General features: G+C 55.9%; 1 protein-coding gene across 3 annotated transcripts in view; it reads left to right on the forward strand.

Annotated features, from left to right (window-relative positions):
- LOC140393136 (disintegrin and metalloproteinase domain-containing protein 12-like) overlaps window positions 1–16,673 on the forward strand; it is a 597,415-nt gene that overhangs the window by 325,044 nt on the left and 255,698 nt on the right. For all 3 annotated transcript variants that reach the window (XM_072479211.1, XM_072479210.1, XM_072479212.1), the window contains one exon: window positions 15,552–15,630. In XM_072479211.1, coding sequence (XP_072335312.1) covers window positions 15,552–15,630 — 79 coding nt within the window. The remainder of the gene's footprint in view (window positions 1–15,551; window positions 15,631–16,673) is intronic.

Below are 16,673 nucleotides of genomic sequence, written 5' to 3' on the forward strand. Positions count from 1 at the left end.
AGATATTCGAAGGAGCAGAAATTCTAATTTAGTCTTTGAACAACATACATTATCCAGATAACAACACAGCAAACCTTCCCCTTTTGTTCTGCTTCTTCACTCCGAGATTCTTCATCTCTCAAAATTAATTTGACTTTGTCATGATATGCAGTCACACACATAATGATATACAGACATGCAGCGAATGGACACATCGAACAGGACATGACCAATAAGCAGGCAGGACACTCAGGGGTGGGATCTGACTATAAAAGACACTCACACTGCCTCTTTCCACTGATGAACATCTAGAGAGTCAGTCAAGGGTGTTGTTACAATTTCACACCGCCACGTGGCTAAGAGCTAGTCTGGTTCAGTCAGACAGTGTAACCACACTTAAGTTAGCAGAGAGTCGAACTCAGAGAGAACTGTGCTAACTGTGCTATTAGTTCAATAAACCTGATTGAACTAACTTCAAGGTCTGGAGTATCTTTCTGATCTAAGCTGCATCCACTGCATCCAGTTGCAGGCAGTGTTAGACCAGTGTTAACACGACCGACTTCAGAAGAATGACAATTAAATTGGGAACTGGAATGCCCTTTATTTCAACTGGCAAATAATTGGCTGTCCAGCCTTTACCTGTTGTGCTATGTACTTTGGATGAAGAATAATATACTATTTTTTTCTTATTGCAAAATTAGGACAAAGTGAACATGATTTCCTGAATGTACAAGTCGCAGATAATGCAGTTATGTTTCTGAATATACAGTTAACTCATTCAGTACAAAGGCAGAATAGTTTGGATGCTGAAAATCAGAGCTATAAACAGAAAATATTCAGCAGACCAGGCACTAAGAGAATCAGTTTCTATCTGAGGCTTCACTTTGATATTAAAGATGATCAAACTACATAGAGGCTGCACACAATTGTTTTATTTTCTTTCAAGCAATGCATCGTGCACTCTTTTCGCAATGATGGCAGGCTTATTGTATGTTTTGGTGACATTAGAATCACAAGGTTTCTAATAGTTACATTGTCATTGTATCAATCCCATTGTCGTACTGTTGATTGCTTGACCTGTTTTTGCGAGCAAGGTTTTTGATGCCATAATGAAAAATCACAACGTTCATAATTTCTCAAGCCCTCGCTCCTTGCCCCAATTCAATGAGCTCCCTATCCAAGCCTGAATCAAATATATAATTCAAGGACTTCAGATGATCCAGTGTAGTCACCTGTTCCTGGATGGTACCACGACAAAGCTCTCAGCCACTGATCCTACAACCTTAGCACCATAATCTGAAGGTTTACGCATTTGTGCATTTAGTCATCATAGAATCCATACAATGCAGAAGGAGGCCATTCGACCCATCGAGTCTGCATCAACCCTCTGAAAGAGCACCCTACCTATTCCCATGCTCCTGCCCTAGGTTTGATTCCCACTTTGTGTCACTGTCTGTGTGGATTCTACACGTTCTCCCCGTGTCTGGGTGGGTTTCCTCCAGGTGCCTCCGGTTTCCTCCCACAAGACCCGAAAGACGTGCTGTTAGGTCATTTGGACATTCTGAATTCTCTCTCTGTGTACCCAAACAGGCGCCGGAGTGTGGTGACTAGGGAATTTTCACAGTAACTTCACTGCAGAGTTAATGTAAGCCTACCTGTGACAATAATAACAATTATTATTATCCCTGTGTTATAACCTGCCTACTTACGATTGGCTGGGGACTAATGACTATCCCACAATCCTGTGGGAGTATGAACTTCCCCAATGAGGGGGGGCGGAGAAACTCCTAGTATAAATAAGCTGGCCAGTTCAGGAACCAGCAGGAAGGAGAAGGTAGCAAGGGAAGTTACTGCTACTGTTATGTATATATTGTTATTGTAAATAAATGTTATTACTTTGTATCCTTAAAACTCGTGCTGGATTCTTCGTGGCCCTTACAAAACCCTGTAACCTCATCTAACCTTTTGGATAATTTAGTATATCCAATCCATCTAACCTGCACATCTTTGGACTGTGGGAGGAAACCAGAACACTTGGAGGAAATCCACGCACACACGGGGAGAACGTGCAAACTACAGACAGACAGTCAACCAAATTCAGAATTGAACCTGGGTCCCTGGCGCTGTGAGGCAGCCGTGCTCACTCTGTGCCACCGTGTGCCGCCCATGCCGTTTCTTCCTGCTATACTGTGGATAAGTGGAAAGTTGTAATAATAATAATCCCCAAGCGGGAATAGAACCCTGGACCCTGGCTCTGTGAAGCAACAGTGCTAGCCACTGTGCTACCTTGCCGCCCTTAGCCTGATACTTTGATACAACATTGGGGGGCGCCAGTATACCACCTGTACTGACGTAACCAGACGATTATGTTTTAGGAAACACTTCAAAAATGTCATATTGTATTTCTCCTCTATGTAGTGAAATGGCATTGTATTGTTATATTTTATTGGTCTGTTTTCACTAATGCCTACATACATTTGCGACTTTAAGAAGTACAGGAAAACTGAGTATTTACAGGAAAAGCCTGAACATGATTTTGGAACACTGTGCGTTACAAGATTGAAACTCAATCGAGAGATTCAGATAGCATCATAAACCACAAGAGACCACGGCTGAGGAGTTCCCCGCTCATCCAAACCAAGACAGTGTGCAATAGCATCAGATACACTTCAAATCATTGTCCCTTTTTATAATAGCTTGATATCATATAGTATTCCTTAAGTGTTTTGGAGCTTTATTATTGGTGTTTCTGTCATCTATTACTGGCACTAACCACTGCCGTCACGGCTGCTGACTATTCTTGTGAGGATCTGTGTCCTGAGACAGGAAGTGGCAATGTTTTACAACATTATGACAGTCAACTGCTGTTATGATTGAGACAGATGAAGCAAGAGAGGATTTCCACTGAGCAATAATACACTCTGTTTTGGCAACAACAGTTCCATGATTGCACTCGATATTCCGGGAGGGGCGAGGAACATATCAAGAATCAGCTGATTTAGAGCGCTATTATTAAAAGTATATTACTCCTCTAAGTGGATTTCACAGTGAGCAATGTGCTAACACAATGTGATTATTAACCGTTAATATTTTAGAAACAATGGAGCCCTGGAGTTTTTTTCTGATACCCAGTTGGCCCATTGGCTGTCGGCCAGAGGGAAGCCCTGTCCCCTGTGATCTGACCGGCCCATTAATGTGGGTGAGTTAAAGTGTACAGTGGGACATGATTTCCTCTGGCTCTATGTTTTAATACCATCAGAAGCACAATAGCAAACATCTCTGCTCTTTTTGAATCTTTTTATAATTTTGCTGGAACAGCTTGCTTCTCTGTTTATATTATTCCTAAAACACAGCGACAAGACGAAGTGTCCTCATTTGCTTGTTTATGTTTGGGTCACGAAACCGCTCTCCAAAATGATAAACCTAAACCAAACCACTGTTGATAATTGGCAGTAGCTTTTAAAGATTTGGAAGCAGCGCTTTTAGACACACTGGCTTTATTAGTCCTGATATCAATTGCTTAAACTGATGCAAAATGGTTCCACTCATCAGACTCTCATCATTGATTTGCATAACAGCTGGACTCAGTAAGTCTGTATAAAACCGAGGTTGAAGGTCTGTAAACTGTTGAAGAAATCCAACGTTTGAAGTTGCCACAGCCGTGAGACTTGCTCTCTGACTGTAGATTTGGATTTTTAAATTCAGCTTATCTTGTACAAATTTAGAACTATTTTTAATTAAATTCATAATTACTCGTAAAAAAAATTAATTTGGCATTGTTTACATTTATCGATTTACAGTCACAATACCAAAGAATTCCACCCATGCTTCCCTGAAACCCCATTCTTCAGGAGTGGAGATCAGGGGCGAAATTCTCCGTTATCGGCGGAAAGTCCGCCGATCGGCGCAAAAAACGGCGCAAATCCCACTTGCGTCACGTCATAAAAATGGGACGATAGTCTCAGGCCCGAAATGGGCTAGCAGCGACGTAATGGGATCCGCGCTTGCGCAGTGGTTCACGCCGTGCAGCGTCATACGCGCTGCACGGCGTGACGGCTCATAAGGCCGCGCAGCTCCCCCCCACCCGACCAGAACACCCGACCGCAACACCCGACTGGATGGCTGGCCGTCGCTCAGCCCCAAGGTTCGAGTCACGCGATGTGGAGGCGCTCCTGGACGCGGTGGAGCAGAGGAGGGACGCCCTGTATCCCGGGCATGGCCGCAGAATTGCCCCACGCCACAGCCGGCGTCTGTGGAGGGAAGTGGCAGAGGCCGTCACAGCTGTGGCCCTGACACCACGCACAGGCACCCAGTGCCACAAGAAGGTGAACGACCTCGTCAGAGCAGGCAGGGTGAGCCTCCCCCATATCCCCCCTCCCCCATATCCCCCCCATATCCCCCCCTCCCCCATATCCCCCTCCCCCATATCCCCCCTCCCCCATATCCCCCCTCCCCCATATCCCCCATATCCCCCCTCCCCCATATCCCCCCTCCCCATATCCCCCCTCCCCCATATCCCCCATATCCCCCCTCCCCCATATCCCCCCTCCCCCATATCCCCCATTTCCCCCCTCCCCCATATCCCCCCTCCCCCATATCCCCCCTCCCCCATATCCCCCTCCCCCATAACCCCCTCCCCCATATCCCCCCTCCCCCATATCCCCCCTCCCCCATATCCCCCCTCCCCCATATCCCCCCTCCCCCATATCCCCCCTCCCCCATATCCCCAAGTGAATCCAGCCCTAACCTTAACCTCTGCAATGCACGCGCAACCGATGGCGTGCATTCATATACCTGCCTAACACTGTTGCTTTTTACCCCTGCCACCACCCCCCCCCCCCCCCCCACAGGAGAAGCGCGCACACAACAATAGGGAGCATGTGAGGACTGGAGGAGGGCCCGCTGATGAGAGGCCACTGACCGTACACGAGGAAAGGGCCCTGGAACTGGCTGGCGGAGGTTGCTGATGCAGAGGTCGGGGGCCCACGAGCAAGTGAGCCACCAACAGCCCGTCCCCATATCCCCCCTCCCCTATATCCCCCTCCCCCGTATCACCTGATCACTGCCTGATGTCGAACCATGCATGCTTCATTGTGTATCGCAGGACCAAACGTCCAGGCACCCATCCCCGCAGATGCACACCGCCCGCAGGATGCCCCTCGGAGACCACAGGAGACGGAGAGACCCGCACCCTCCAGCATGCGACGCCCGCAGGATGCCCCTCGGAGACCACGGGAGACGGAGAGACCCGCACCCTCCAGCATGCGACGCCCGCAGGATGCCCCTCGGAGACCACGGGAGACGGAGAGACCCGGACCCTCCAGCATGCGACGCCCGCAGGATGCCTCTCGCACACCACGGGAGACGGAGAGACCTGGAGCAACAGGGAGACGACACCCCTGTCACGTGCGGGAGCGACCACCCAGCGATGAGGGGGGCAGCCACAGGCCCCCGTCACATCCGAGCCAGGACACCACTACCCAGGACACCACTATCCAGGACACCCCTAACCGGGACACCACTACCCGGGACAGCACTACCCAGGACACCCCTACCCGGGACAGCACTACCCGGGACAGCACTACCCGGGACACCCCTACCCGGGACAGCACTACCCGGGACAGCACTACCCAGGACACCCCTACCCGGGAAGACGAAATACCGGACAGTGACTCAGAGTGGATGGGTGGAGACGAACCCCCACCCCAAAGTGCCATGGAGTCAGAGTGGGACGAAGAGCACGACACAACGCCACTGCTGTCACCAACACCATCCACCATTGCAGAAACACTCACCACGGTTGGGCACTTTAGTGATGAGGCGTCTGGTACACTCACTGGTGCGCACAACACAGCCGTCCCGGTACAGCAGGTGGAGGTAGGAGCAGCAGAGGGACCGGCCGGTCGGAGGGCAGCCCAGGCCAAGCGAACATCTGCCGCCCAGATGGATCCCGGGTTCCTGCAGTTACCACACCCACACATAGATCCGATGCAACCACCGACACGGAGACGAGCGAATAGGGTGACGGGTGGCTTGCGGCGGCTGCGGTCGCAGGTGGAGGAGTCCACCCGCGTCCAGGAGCTGGGAGTGGTCCTGGTCATGCGTGCCACCCAGGCTGACACCGCACGGGTGGCGTCCGCGGTGGAGGCAATGGGTGCGACGGTGTCAGACATGGGGAACGGTTTGCGAGGCCTGGGGCCTTCCGTGCAGGCGGCGTCTGTGGCCCAGGAAATGGCTGCCCTTTCACAGGAGGCCATGAGCCAGTGCCAGCGCCAGATGGCAGAGGCGCTCAACGCCATAGCCCAGTCTCAGCAGGCCATGGCCCAGTCTCTGCAGGCCATGGCCCAGTCTCTGCAGGCCATGGCCCAGTCTCAGCAGGCCATGGCCCAGTCTCAGCAGGCCATCGCTGAGGGCATCGGCGCCAGTGGCCATGTGCGAGCCGGCGTCGCACTGTCACAGACAGGGTTTGACAACCCCCTGGGCTCCATGGCTGCAAACCTGCAGACCCCTGTCGATACCAGCACGGGCCTCCAGGACTGGCAGCGCCAGATGTCGGGGGCGCGTCGGATGGCCAGTCCGTTCGCATCCCCCACCCATGTAGAGGCCTGGGGGCCATCGGGCACCCCGAGGGAGGAGGAGGTGGTGTGGTCCGTCCTGGCTCCCTCTGTAAGGGAGGTCCCGGTACACCGCGACACCTCGGACTCCCCCCCCTTCTGTCCCAGGTGCATCGGGTGGGCAACGGGCAGGACAGGCTGGCAGCTCGCCATCCCAGTCGCCCGGGCCGCAGCCTGGCCCATCTAGGCCAGGACGCCCCAGGAAACGGCCGCCAAAGGGATCCAGTGTCAGAGGGCAGAAATCACAGGAGTCCACCTCCAGTTCTGCTGTACCGTCTGGGGAACCACGTAGACGTAGTCAAAGGGCCCGTAAGGCCAAACAATTAGACACTGAGTAAGTGGGCACGGGTGCAGGGCACAGATGAGTTTTAGGGGCTAGGGCACGTGCATGAACTCCTTTGGTTATTAAAGTCAATGTTACACCTACCGAAGCTGCCTTTGTGCTCTGTCCAAAGTGTGCGGGCGTGTCATGTACGTTGAGCGCAAGTGTGTGTGTGACGGGTGGTCTTACCTCAGCCCCAGGTGAGTCTGCCCCCTTCTCCCTGGGCCGCCATCAACATCCCCCGGGCAGAGGACGGGACCGTGCGCTGCAGTGTCACAGCCGCATGCAGGGATGGTCCGGGTGGATGGTGGTACTGTGGCCATGGGTCAGACATAGTCCAACGATGTAGAGCCAGGAGCTCATCGCAGGGCGGGTTGTCATCATCCTCCATGGCCTGCGATAGACACGCGTCCACCCGCAACTGGGTGAGCCCGGCCCGTTGTGCCGCCGGTGGATCGGCAATTGGGGGGGGGGGGGGGGGGGGTGCATGCGGGTGGGGTGTGTGGGGTTGGGAGGGGGGTGAGGGTGCTGGGTGGGTGGGGGGTGTGGGTGGTCGGCTGTTGCCATGGTGTGCGGTCTGTGGCCATAGTAGCCGATTCCCACGCCCATCTAGTCAGTGAAGCGGGCGGCTATCAGTCTGTCCCGTGCCCACTGGGCCAGCCGGTAACGGTGGACAGCCACCCGCCTGTGTCTACCCCGTCTGCCCTGACCATTGCCCCCATCCCCCTCATCTGGGGAGGACTGGGCCTCTTCCTGCTGCTCCTCCACTCCGCCCTCCTCTGCCTGCGGCACATCGCCCCTCTGCTGGGCTATGTTGTGCAGGACGCAGTACACCACAATGATGCGGCCGACCCTATCTGACCGATACTGGAGGGCGCCCCCAGAGAGGTCCAGGCACCTGAAACGCATCTTCAGTACGCCAAAGCACCTCTCGATCACTCCCCTTGTCGCTACATGGGCATCATTATAGCGGTTCTCCGCCTCATTGCGTGGCCTCCGTATAGGCGTCATCAGCCACGATCGCAATGGGTAGCCCCTGTCGCCCAGCAACCAGCCCCTCAGCCGGGGATGGCGTCCCTCGTACATGCCGGGGATGGATGACCGCGACAACACGAATGAGTCGTGTACACTGCCTGGGTGACGGGCGCAGACGTGCAGGATCATCATGCGGTGGTCGCTGACCACCTGTACGTTCATCGAATAGGTCCCCTTCCTATTAGTGAATACGGCCCTGTTATCTGCAGGGGGCCGCACGGCGACGTGCATCCCATCGATCGCGCCCTGGACCATGGGGAACCCGGCAACGGCAGAGAAGCCCACGGCCCGGGCATCTTGGCTGGCCCAGTCCACGGGGAAGCGGATGTAGCGGTGCGCCATGGCATAAAGGGCATCTGTCACTGCCCGGATGCACCGATGCACCGATGTCTGCGATATGCCGGACAGGTCCCCACTCGGTGCCTGGAATGACCCCGTTGCATAAAAGTTCAGGGCCACCGTAACCTTGACGGACACGGGGAGAGGGTGTCCCCCGCCAGTGCCACGCGGTGACAGGTGTGCCAGCAGATGGCAGATGTGTGCCACGGTTTCCCGGCTCATCCGGAGTCTCCTCCTGCATTCCCGGTCCGTGAGGTCCTGGTATGACTGCCGGGGCCGGTACACACGGGGCGCCCTCGGGTGCCTCCGTTGCCGTGGGGCCGCGACGTCCTCCTCCCCCTCCTCGTCCTGTCGGTCAGGTGTCCCTCCAGCCTGGGCGGCTGCCGCCTGCGCCGCCTCTCTGGCACGCTCCTCCTCCTCCTCCTCCTCCTCATCCAGGGCAACATAGATATGAGCGGCTGCCACCACGGCGGCCAACATCGCTGGATGGTCTGAAAACATGACGGCCTGGTGGGGGGGAGGGGAACGACGACATGTCATCATTGCCCATATCCCCTCCTCCCCCCAGCCAGGTGGCATGGACCGCATGGGTCCAACTGTTGGAGGCTGGCACCTGGCCAGGTGGACCAACTCATTTGCCCTCCCATCACCTTCCTCGGCACGGACCCCCTCCCCAACGTCCACCCCAGCACGGACCCCCCCCAACCCCCAACCTCCACCCCGGCACGGACCCCCTCCCCAACCTCCACCCCAGCACGGACCCCCCCCAACCCCCAACCTCCACCCCAGCACGGACCCCCCCCAACCCCCAACCTCCACCCCGGCACGGACCCCCTCCCCAACCTCCACCCCAGCACGGACCCCCTCCCCAACCTCCACCCCAGCACGGACCCCCCCAACCCCCAACCTCCACCCCAGCACGGACCCCCACAACCCCCAACCTCCACCCCGGCACGGACCCCCTCCCCAACCTCCACCCCAGCACGGACCCCCCCCAACCCCCAACCTCCATCCCAGCACGGACCCCCCCCAACCTCCACCCCGGCACGGACCCCCTCCCCAACCTCCACCCCAGCACGGACCCCCTCCCCAACCTCCACCCCAGCACGGACCCCCCCAACCCCCAACCTCCACCCCAGCACGGACCACCCCCAACCCCCAACCTCCACCCCGGCACGGACCCCCTCCCCAACTTCCACCCCAGCACGGACCCCCCCAACCCCCAACCTCCACCCCGGCACGGACCCCCTCCCCAACCTCCACCCCGGCACGGACCCCCTCCCCAACCTCCACCCCAGCACGGACCCCCTCCCCAACCTCCACCCCAGCACGGACCCCCTCCCCAACCTCCACCCCAGCACGGACCCCCCCCAACCCCCAACTCCACCCCAGCACGGACCCCCCCCAACCCCCAACCTCCACCCCGGCACGGACCCCCTCCCCAACCTCCACCCCAGCACGGACCCCCTCCCCAACCTCCACCCAAGCACGGACCCCCCCAACCCCGAACCTCCACCCCAGCACGGATCCCCCCCAACCCCCAACCTCCACCCCAGCACGGACCCCCCCCAACCCCCAACCTCCACCCCGGCACGGACCCCCTCCCCAACCTCCACCCCAGCACGGACCCCCCCAACCACCAACCTCCACCCCAGCACGGACCCCCACAACCCCCAACCTCCACCCCAGCACGGACCCCCTCCAACCCCCAACCTCCACCCCAGCACGGACCCCCCCCAACCTCCACCCCGGCACGGACCCCCTCCCCAACCTCCACCCCAGCACGGACCCCCCCAACCCCCAACCTCCACCCCAGCACGGACCCCCCCCAACCCCCAACCTCCAGCTGGCACGGACCCCCTCCCCAAACTCCACCCCAGCACGGACCCCCCTCCAACCCCCAACCTCCACCCCGGCATGGACCCCCTCCCCAACCTCCACCCCGGCACGGACCCCCTCCCCAACCTCCACCCCAGCACGGACCCCCTCCCCAACCTCCACCCCAGCACGGACCCCCCCCAACCTCCAACCTCCTCCCAGCACGGACACCCCCAACCTCCACCCCGGCACGGACCCCCTCCCCAACCTCCACCCCAGCACGGACCCCCTCCGCAACCTCCACCCCAGCACGGACCCCCCCAACCCCCAACCTCCACCCCAGCACGGACCCCCCCCCAACCCCCAGCCTCCACCCCGGCACAGACCCCCTCCCGGCACTCCCCCGGAGCCCAGCCTACTCTAACCACCCCCCCCCCCCGCCGCACACACACACACAAGCCGAGACACACCTCTCCTCACGCAATCAGTCTGCGGCCACGCCATTTCCTGCCCAGAGCCAACCCCCCAGGCCGTCACTCACCTCCTCGCTGGTCGGCGTGAGCCTGGAGCACCGGGTCACGCCGATGAAAAGGAGGTTTGATTCACGTCGACGTGAACGGTCATCACGTCGACGGGACTTCGGCCCATCCGGGAGGGAGAATATCGGCAGGCTGAAAATCGGCTGCCTTGCGCAGACCCGTGACATTCTCCGCGGCAGTGGCGCCATTAACGCCCCGCCGACTTTTCTCCCTTCGGAGACTTCGGCGGGGGCGGGATTCACATGCCAACGGCCATTCTCCGACCCGGCGGGGGATCGGAGAATGACGCCCCAGGTTTATGATCCCATTTCTTACCTTCATACAGAAGCTGACCTAGAATTCCCTCGGTGTAACTTATACTTTTGTTGCAGCTTAATAGCAAAAGTATGGCAGAAGCTTCAGGAAGGAGTTACACACAAGTTTCCAGTCTGGTTATTTATGTTTCCAGCGGTGTAAATGCTGAATGTGAGTGTCACCAAGTCGTACAGAATTATTACTCGTAATGGTTATCACTGGCATCTCCCTCAGCTCAGGACTGCAGAACTGTGTTGGAAAGGATTACATATTCTCAGTGGATCAGCCAAGGCAAAGCATTGGTAATCGCTTTCTTTTCTCATTGTTGGTATCAACACACTCATCACTCTCTTACTCAATACTTACACAACGGACAAATCGTTATAATATTATGTTACAAAGAATTAAAAAGCACAGGAACAAGCCGTTCGACTCAATTCCCTTCACCTCACCCTATTACCACATTACTGAAAAGAGAGACATATTGCCAAAGCTTTTCATCCTACACTCATCAGGAAAAATGCAAGAATGCCAAATTTCAAATGAGCACAATTATATGGCAGGAGAAAAGTGTACTGATTGGTTGGCAAGACAACTCTTATTGACTGAGACATTGCCGTCCACACCTGCTCTCAGCCAGCGGGAACTCGGCGTGGAAGGGTCAGGGGGGGCGGCTTGTGGGGGGTGGTTAGGGGGGGTCCGTCCCCGGGGGGGGCCTCCGATGTGGCCTAGCCCACGATCGGGGCCCACCGATCAGCGGGCCATCCTTTCTGGCTGGGGGCCTCCTTTCCTCTGGGCCGGCCCCTGTAGCCCTGCGCCATGTTGCGTCGGGGCCGGCACATTGAAGGGAGCCACTGCGCATGCGCGGATCCCGCGGCGCCCAGTTCACGAAAGGATCAGCAGCTGGAGCAGCGTGAACCGCTCCAGTGCCGTGCTGGCCCCTTGTAGGGGCCAGAATTGCTGATCCTGAGGTCGTGTTGATGCCGACGAGAAATGCGACGGCGTTTCCAACGGCGTCGACACTTAGCCTCAGGATCACAGAATCCCGCCCCGGATTTGTACTCCAAAGAGCTGGTGCAGACTTGATTGTCCAAATGGAGAATCGGCACCATTTGCACCGCCGCATTTGGCGCGGCGCCGGTCATGGGCCCCCGGACGCTGCCGGGCCGCCGATTCTCCAGCCTTGATGGACCGAGTGGCCGGGCGGAAACGGCAGAGTCCCACCGGTGCCGTTCACACCTGCTCGCTCCCGGCGGGAACTCTGCGCATAGGGTCGGGGGGGGCGGCCTGTGGGGGGAGGAGGGGGGGGGAGAGGGGCTCCTTCACTGGGGGGGGCCTCCGATGGGGTCTGGCTCACGATGGGTGCCCACCGATCGGCGGACCGGCCTCTCCTGCCCCGGCCCTAGTTTATTAAGCGGCCAGCCCCTGGACCCCCACGCCATGTTGCATCGGGGCTGGCACGTTGAGGAAGCCCCCCGCGCATTCACGGGTTGGCGCAGCCCAACTGCGCATGCGCGGGTTGGCGCGGCACCCAATTGGCACCGGGAAGGGACGCTGGAGCGGCGTGAACTGCTCCAGCGCCGGGCTGGCCCCCTGTGGGGCCAGAATCGGTAGTGCCCGTGCCCGTTTCTCGCCGTCGTGAAACGTGACAGCGTTCACGACGGCGCGAACACTCTGCCATGTGTTTTTCGGTGGACCGCCAGCAGGATCTACGGCACCTGCCATTGTCAACAGGAGTTCCCATTGACTGCACCCCTCGTCGCCAGGAAACCCGTGCGCCAGCGTGGGACCGGAATTTCCCGGCAGCGTGAACAGCCGGTAAATCCCGCCCATAGTTTCTTTAGAAAAACCTGGGACGATGCCATTTGCTTCCTACATATTCATCAGGAAATGTCAAGGAGCACCTTCTTTCACTAAGATAATCAGAACCAACATATCGGGTGGAATTTGAGCCAACTGGAGATGTCATGATGGCGGCTGAGGGTGCTGCTGGGAAAATTGTTGAAGAGAGTCCCAATGACTGACCACCAGAACTGGGAGAACTGTTGGCAATTAAATCAGTAGTGGGAAGGGCACGATTCAGGAATCCTCTGGTGGTGAATGACAATTAGGCTTATTAATGAATTACTTGACACCAATTCTCCCTGAGCCCACTGGAATTCAATGGTGGCTCAGGGTTATATGGAACTCACAGCGGTCTCCCCTGGCTCTGATACCCAACCAAGGAACCCTGGCAGAGTAGGATGCCGCCTTGATGGGGAGGGGTGGAACACCATGAAATGTCCCTTGATGACATGCGTCAAGCAGATCTTTGGCGACCCACATCCTGGGCAATCATGCAGGTGAGAGGGGACCCATTTTAGAGACCACGGGCGTCCTTCTCCGACCCCCCCAGCGGGTCGGAGAATGGCCGTTGGCCGCCGTGAAACCCGCCCCCGCCGGTTGCCGAAGTCTCCGGTACCGGATATTCGGCGAGGGCGGGAATCGGGCCGCGCCGGTTGGCGGGCCCCCCGCTGGATTCTCCGGCCCGGCTGGGCCGAAGTCCCGCCGATAAATTGCCTGTCCCTCCGGCCTAAATAAAAGTACCTATTTACCGGCGGGACAAGGCGGCGTGGGCGGGCTCCGGGGTCCTGGAGGGGGCGCGGGGCAATCTGACCCCGGGGGGTGCCCCTACGGTGGCCTGGCCCGCGATCGGGGCCCACCGATCTGCGGGTGGGCCTGTGCTGTGGGGGCACTCTTTCCCTTCCGCCTCCGCAACGGTCTCCACCATGGCGGAGGCGGAAGAGACTCTCCCCACTGCGCATGTGCGGGAAACTGTCAGCGGCCGCTGACGCTCCCGCGCATGCGCCGCCCAGACATGTCATTTCCACGCCAGCTGGCGGGGCAACAAAGGCCGTTTCCGCCAGCTGGCGGGGCGGAAATCCCTCCGGCGTCGGCCTAGCCCCTCAATGTTGGGGCTCGGCCCCCAAAGATGCGGAGCATTCCGCACCTTTGGGGCGGCGCGATGCCCATCTGATTGGCGCCGTTTTGGGCGCCAGTCGGCGGACATCGCGCCGTTTGGGGAGAATTTCGCCCCTGATGTCTGTATGCCAGGTCTGTCTGAGACTGGACTTCATAAGGGAAAATGTTCTTTTGTTTTTATATTTTTGTTGCCATTTTATAAAATATTGTACTACTTTCTAAGCTACAAATCATCAAGTGACCTTCTTTGGCAGGTGGGTAGTGGTTTCCTGAACGGGGAACGCGTGACCGTTGGCCGCCGTGAATCCCGCCCCCGCCGGTTGCCGAAGTCTCCGGTACCGGATATTCGGCGGGGGCGGGAATCGGGCCGCGCCCGATCTGTACAGTGGGGAACTCCGCTCGCCGGAACTTCCCATTGTAGCAAGAGATCGGGAACCATTTCCAAATGTCCCAATCTCTGAGGCGCCCGAAACAATCTCCGACCTGTACACCCAGCCCAAATGCAACATGAGAGAGTGTGTGTGTCCCCACCCCCTTCACCGCAACCACCCAACACCCACGCCGGGCAGCCCCGGCCCAACCGCAAGCACGCCAAAAATGCCAGCTTGGCTCGTGGCAGTGCCCATGCTAGCTGGCACTGACACCTGGGCATCCTGGCAGTGCCAGGCTGGCACCCAGGCAGTACTATCAGGGCACCCAGGTGGCACCAACAATGCAATGGCACCACCCTGCCCAAACGGCATGCAGCTGGGGGCCTCCAATCCCCTGGGGCACCCAACGAGCACTGCTCCGTCCGGTCTCCGCCCGTTGGGATCAGTGCTAACTACTATATGTTTACTCCACATATTTGCCAATGTTTTTATCTATTGCCAGTTTTCCCCTGCCTCCTGAAGACATTGACTCCTTGCAGGTGCATAAGTCCACAGTACCTATGTTCTATGTTCTATGGCATAGAACATATACCTATGTTCTATGTTCTATGGCATTTAAAAGTTTATTGGATAAACATATGGATGATAATGGCATAGTGTAGGTTAGATGGCTTTTGTTTCGGTGCAACATCGTGGGCCGAAGGGCCTGTACTGCGCTGTATCGTTCTATGTTCTATGTTCTATGTAGTACCCCACCGAAATTCACCTCTATGCTTTTAGAGTGCATGTTAGTTCCACTTTCAAATGTGGCAGCAGAGCAGTGGGGCTGTTGTACGAGAATGCGGCTGGCTGCCTCAGGAGCGCCTCGAACAATATAAATAACAGGTGATGCATTGTCCATCATTATAAAACATCCACCCTATTGAACATCCGTTCAGACACCGTGATGTCAGTCTTGTGGTAAATTCCTGTTCTGGCCAGCAGTGAGACGTTGGCCCAACATCCCTGTGCCTGCTTTTCTGCCCAGTACAGGGAGCCAGTATAACGCGAGAGAAAAGGTGCTATTCCCACAGATCCTTTGTGCACTCAATTAAAAAGAATAATTAAGTCGGTAAAGTGATTATTTCAGATTTACAGGAAGAGATTATTTCAGCTTGAATCGTACCATATGCACCAGACCCAGGAGTTGGTCAGTAACATTGTATTCAGCGAGCTGTTGTGAACTCTGCATTGTATGGAGTCATGCTTCTAACGGTTTCACTCTTTTCCTGTTCCGCAGTGTACTTTTTGCTGAGAACTACACAGAGACATACTACCTGCTTGATGGCAGTGCCGTCACAAACACTTGGAATCATACGGTAAGCTTTGAAATCTCATGATTGCAAATAATACAACCCTGTTACCATGTTTTATGTCCAGTTGCGGAGCTGGACAAAGCCAGTACAGTGTCAGGGCTGCCAATCAAAAGCTATCCCTATTAACCAATTAAATTCACCACAGCTCACAACGCTAATCTATTTCTCATCCTTGTTCATCTCTTAATTATGTCCAGACTGAGAGTCTACTTGAAAAACAAAGGGTCAGATATATGTATATTGATGGGTGCTTGATATTCAAACTTGCATGACAGTGTAAGTTTCATTTGATCCTGTTTGAGTCCCCAGATCAATTACTTTGTGAAAATGAAATGTACACCTCTCAGGAAGAAAAATGATGACTTACCCAAGCTTGACCCTGCTTGAACTGCTCCTTATGACATTTACAGAGCTGGAGTTGGTTGAGGTCATCCTGCTGTCTCAATGAAAATACTTATAAGAGTGGGGCAAAGGTGAACATTGATATATACATTTCTGATTTACATGCCACATAGTACAGTTTATTTTCCAAAGCTTGCTCTTGCTGTCAATAAATCGTCTTTATTTTTGGTTTCACTCTGAGCACTCTTGGAGAAACTTGATTTCCTTCATTTCAAATGTAGGCTGATAAATGAGTCAGGATTACTTCGCGAAGACACATAAGAATTGTAATTGCTGATTGAGTATCAAGACTTTTTTTTTCTGAAAGCACTGTTGTTCTGACATATCACCACTGCAAAATGTCTAGTGCTAAATTTACTGTCCAAGTGTACTGTTTGCTGCAGGGCTACTACTGTGAAAAAGGGTGTGAGCAGTGACCTTGCTGACCTCAGCTGACTTCACTGTCCTTGGAGAAGGAGAGGGAACAAACTCAAGCAGAATTCTCACTTTTGATCATATTTTGGGGACTCTGCTGAAAGGCGTTCCTTTGTTTATACTAACCTTTATTGTCACAAGTAGGCTTACATTAACACTGCAATGAAGTTGCTGTGAAAAGCTCCCAGTCGCCACATTCCGGCACTTGTTCGGGTACATAGAGGCGGAAT

The sequence above is a fragment of the Scyliorhinus torazame genome, chromosome 16 (assembly GCF_047496885.1).
Source record: "Scyliorhinus torazame isolate Kashiwa2021f chromosome 16, sScyTor2.1, whole genome shotgun sequence".
In the NCBI taxonomy this organism is placed as follows: domain Eukaryota; kingdom Metazoa; phylum Chordata; class Chondrichthyes; order Carcharhiniformes; family Scyliorhinidae; genus Scyliorhinus; species Scyliorhinus torazame.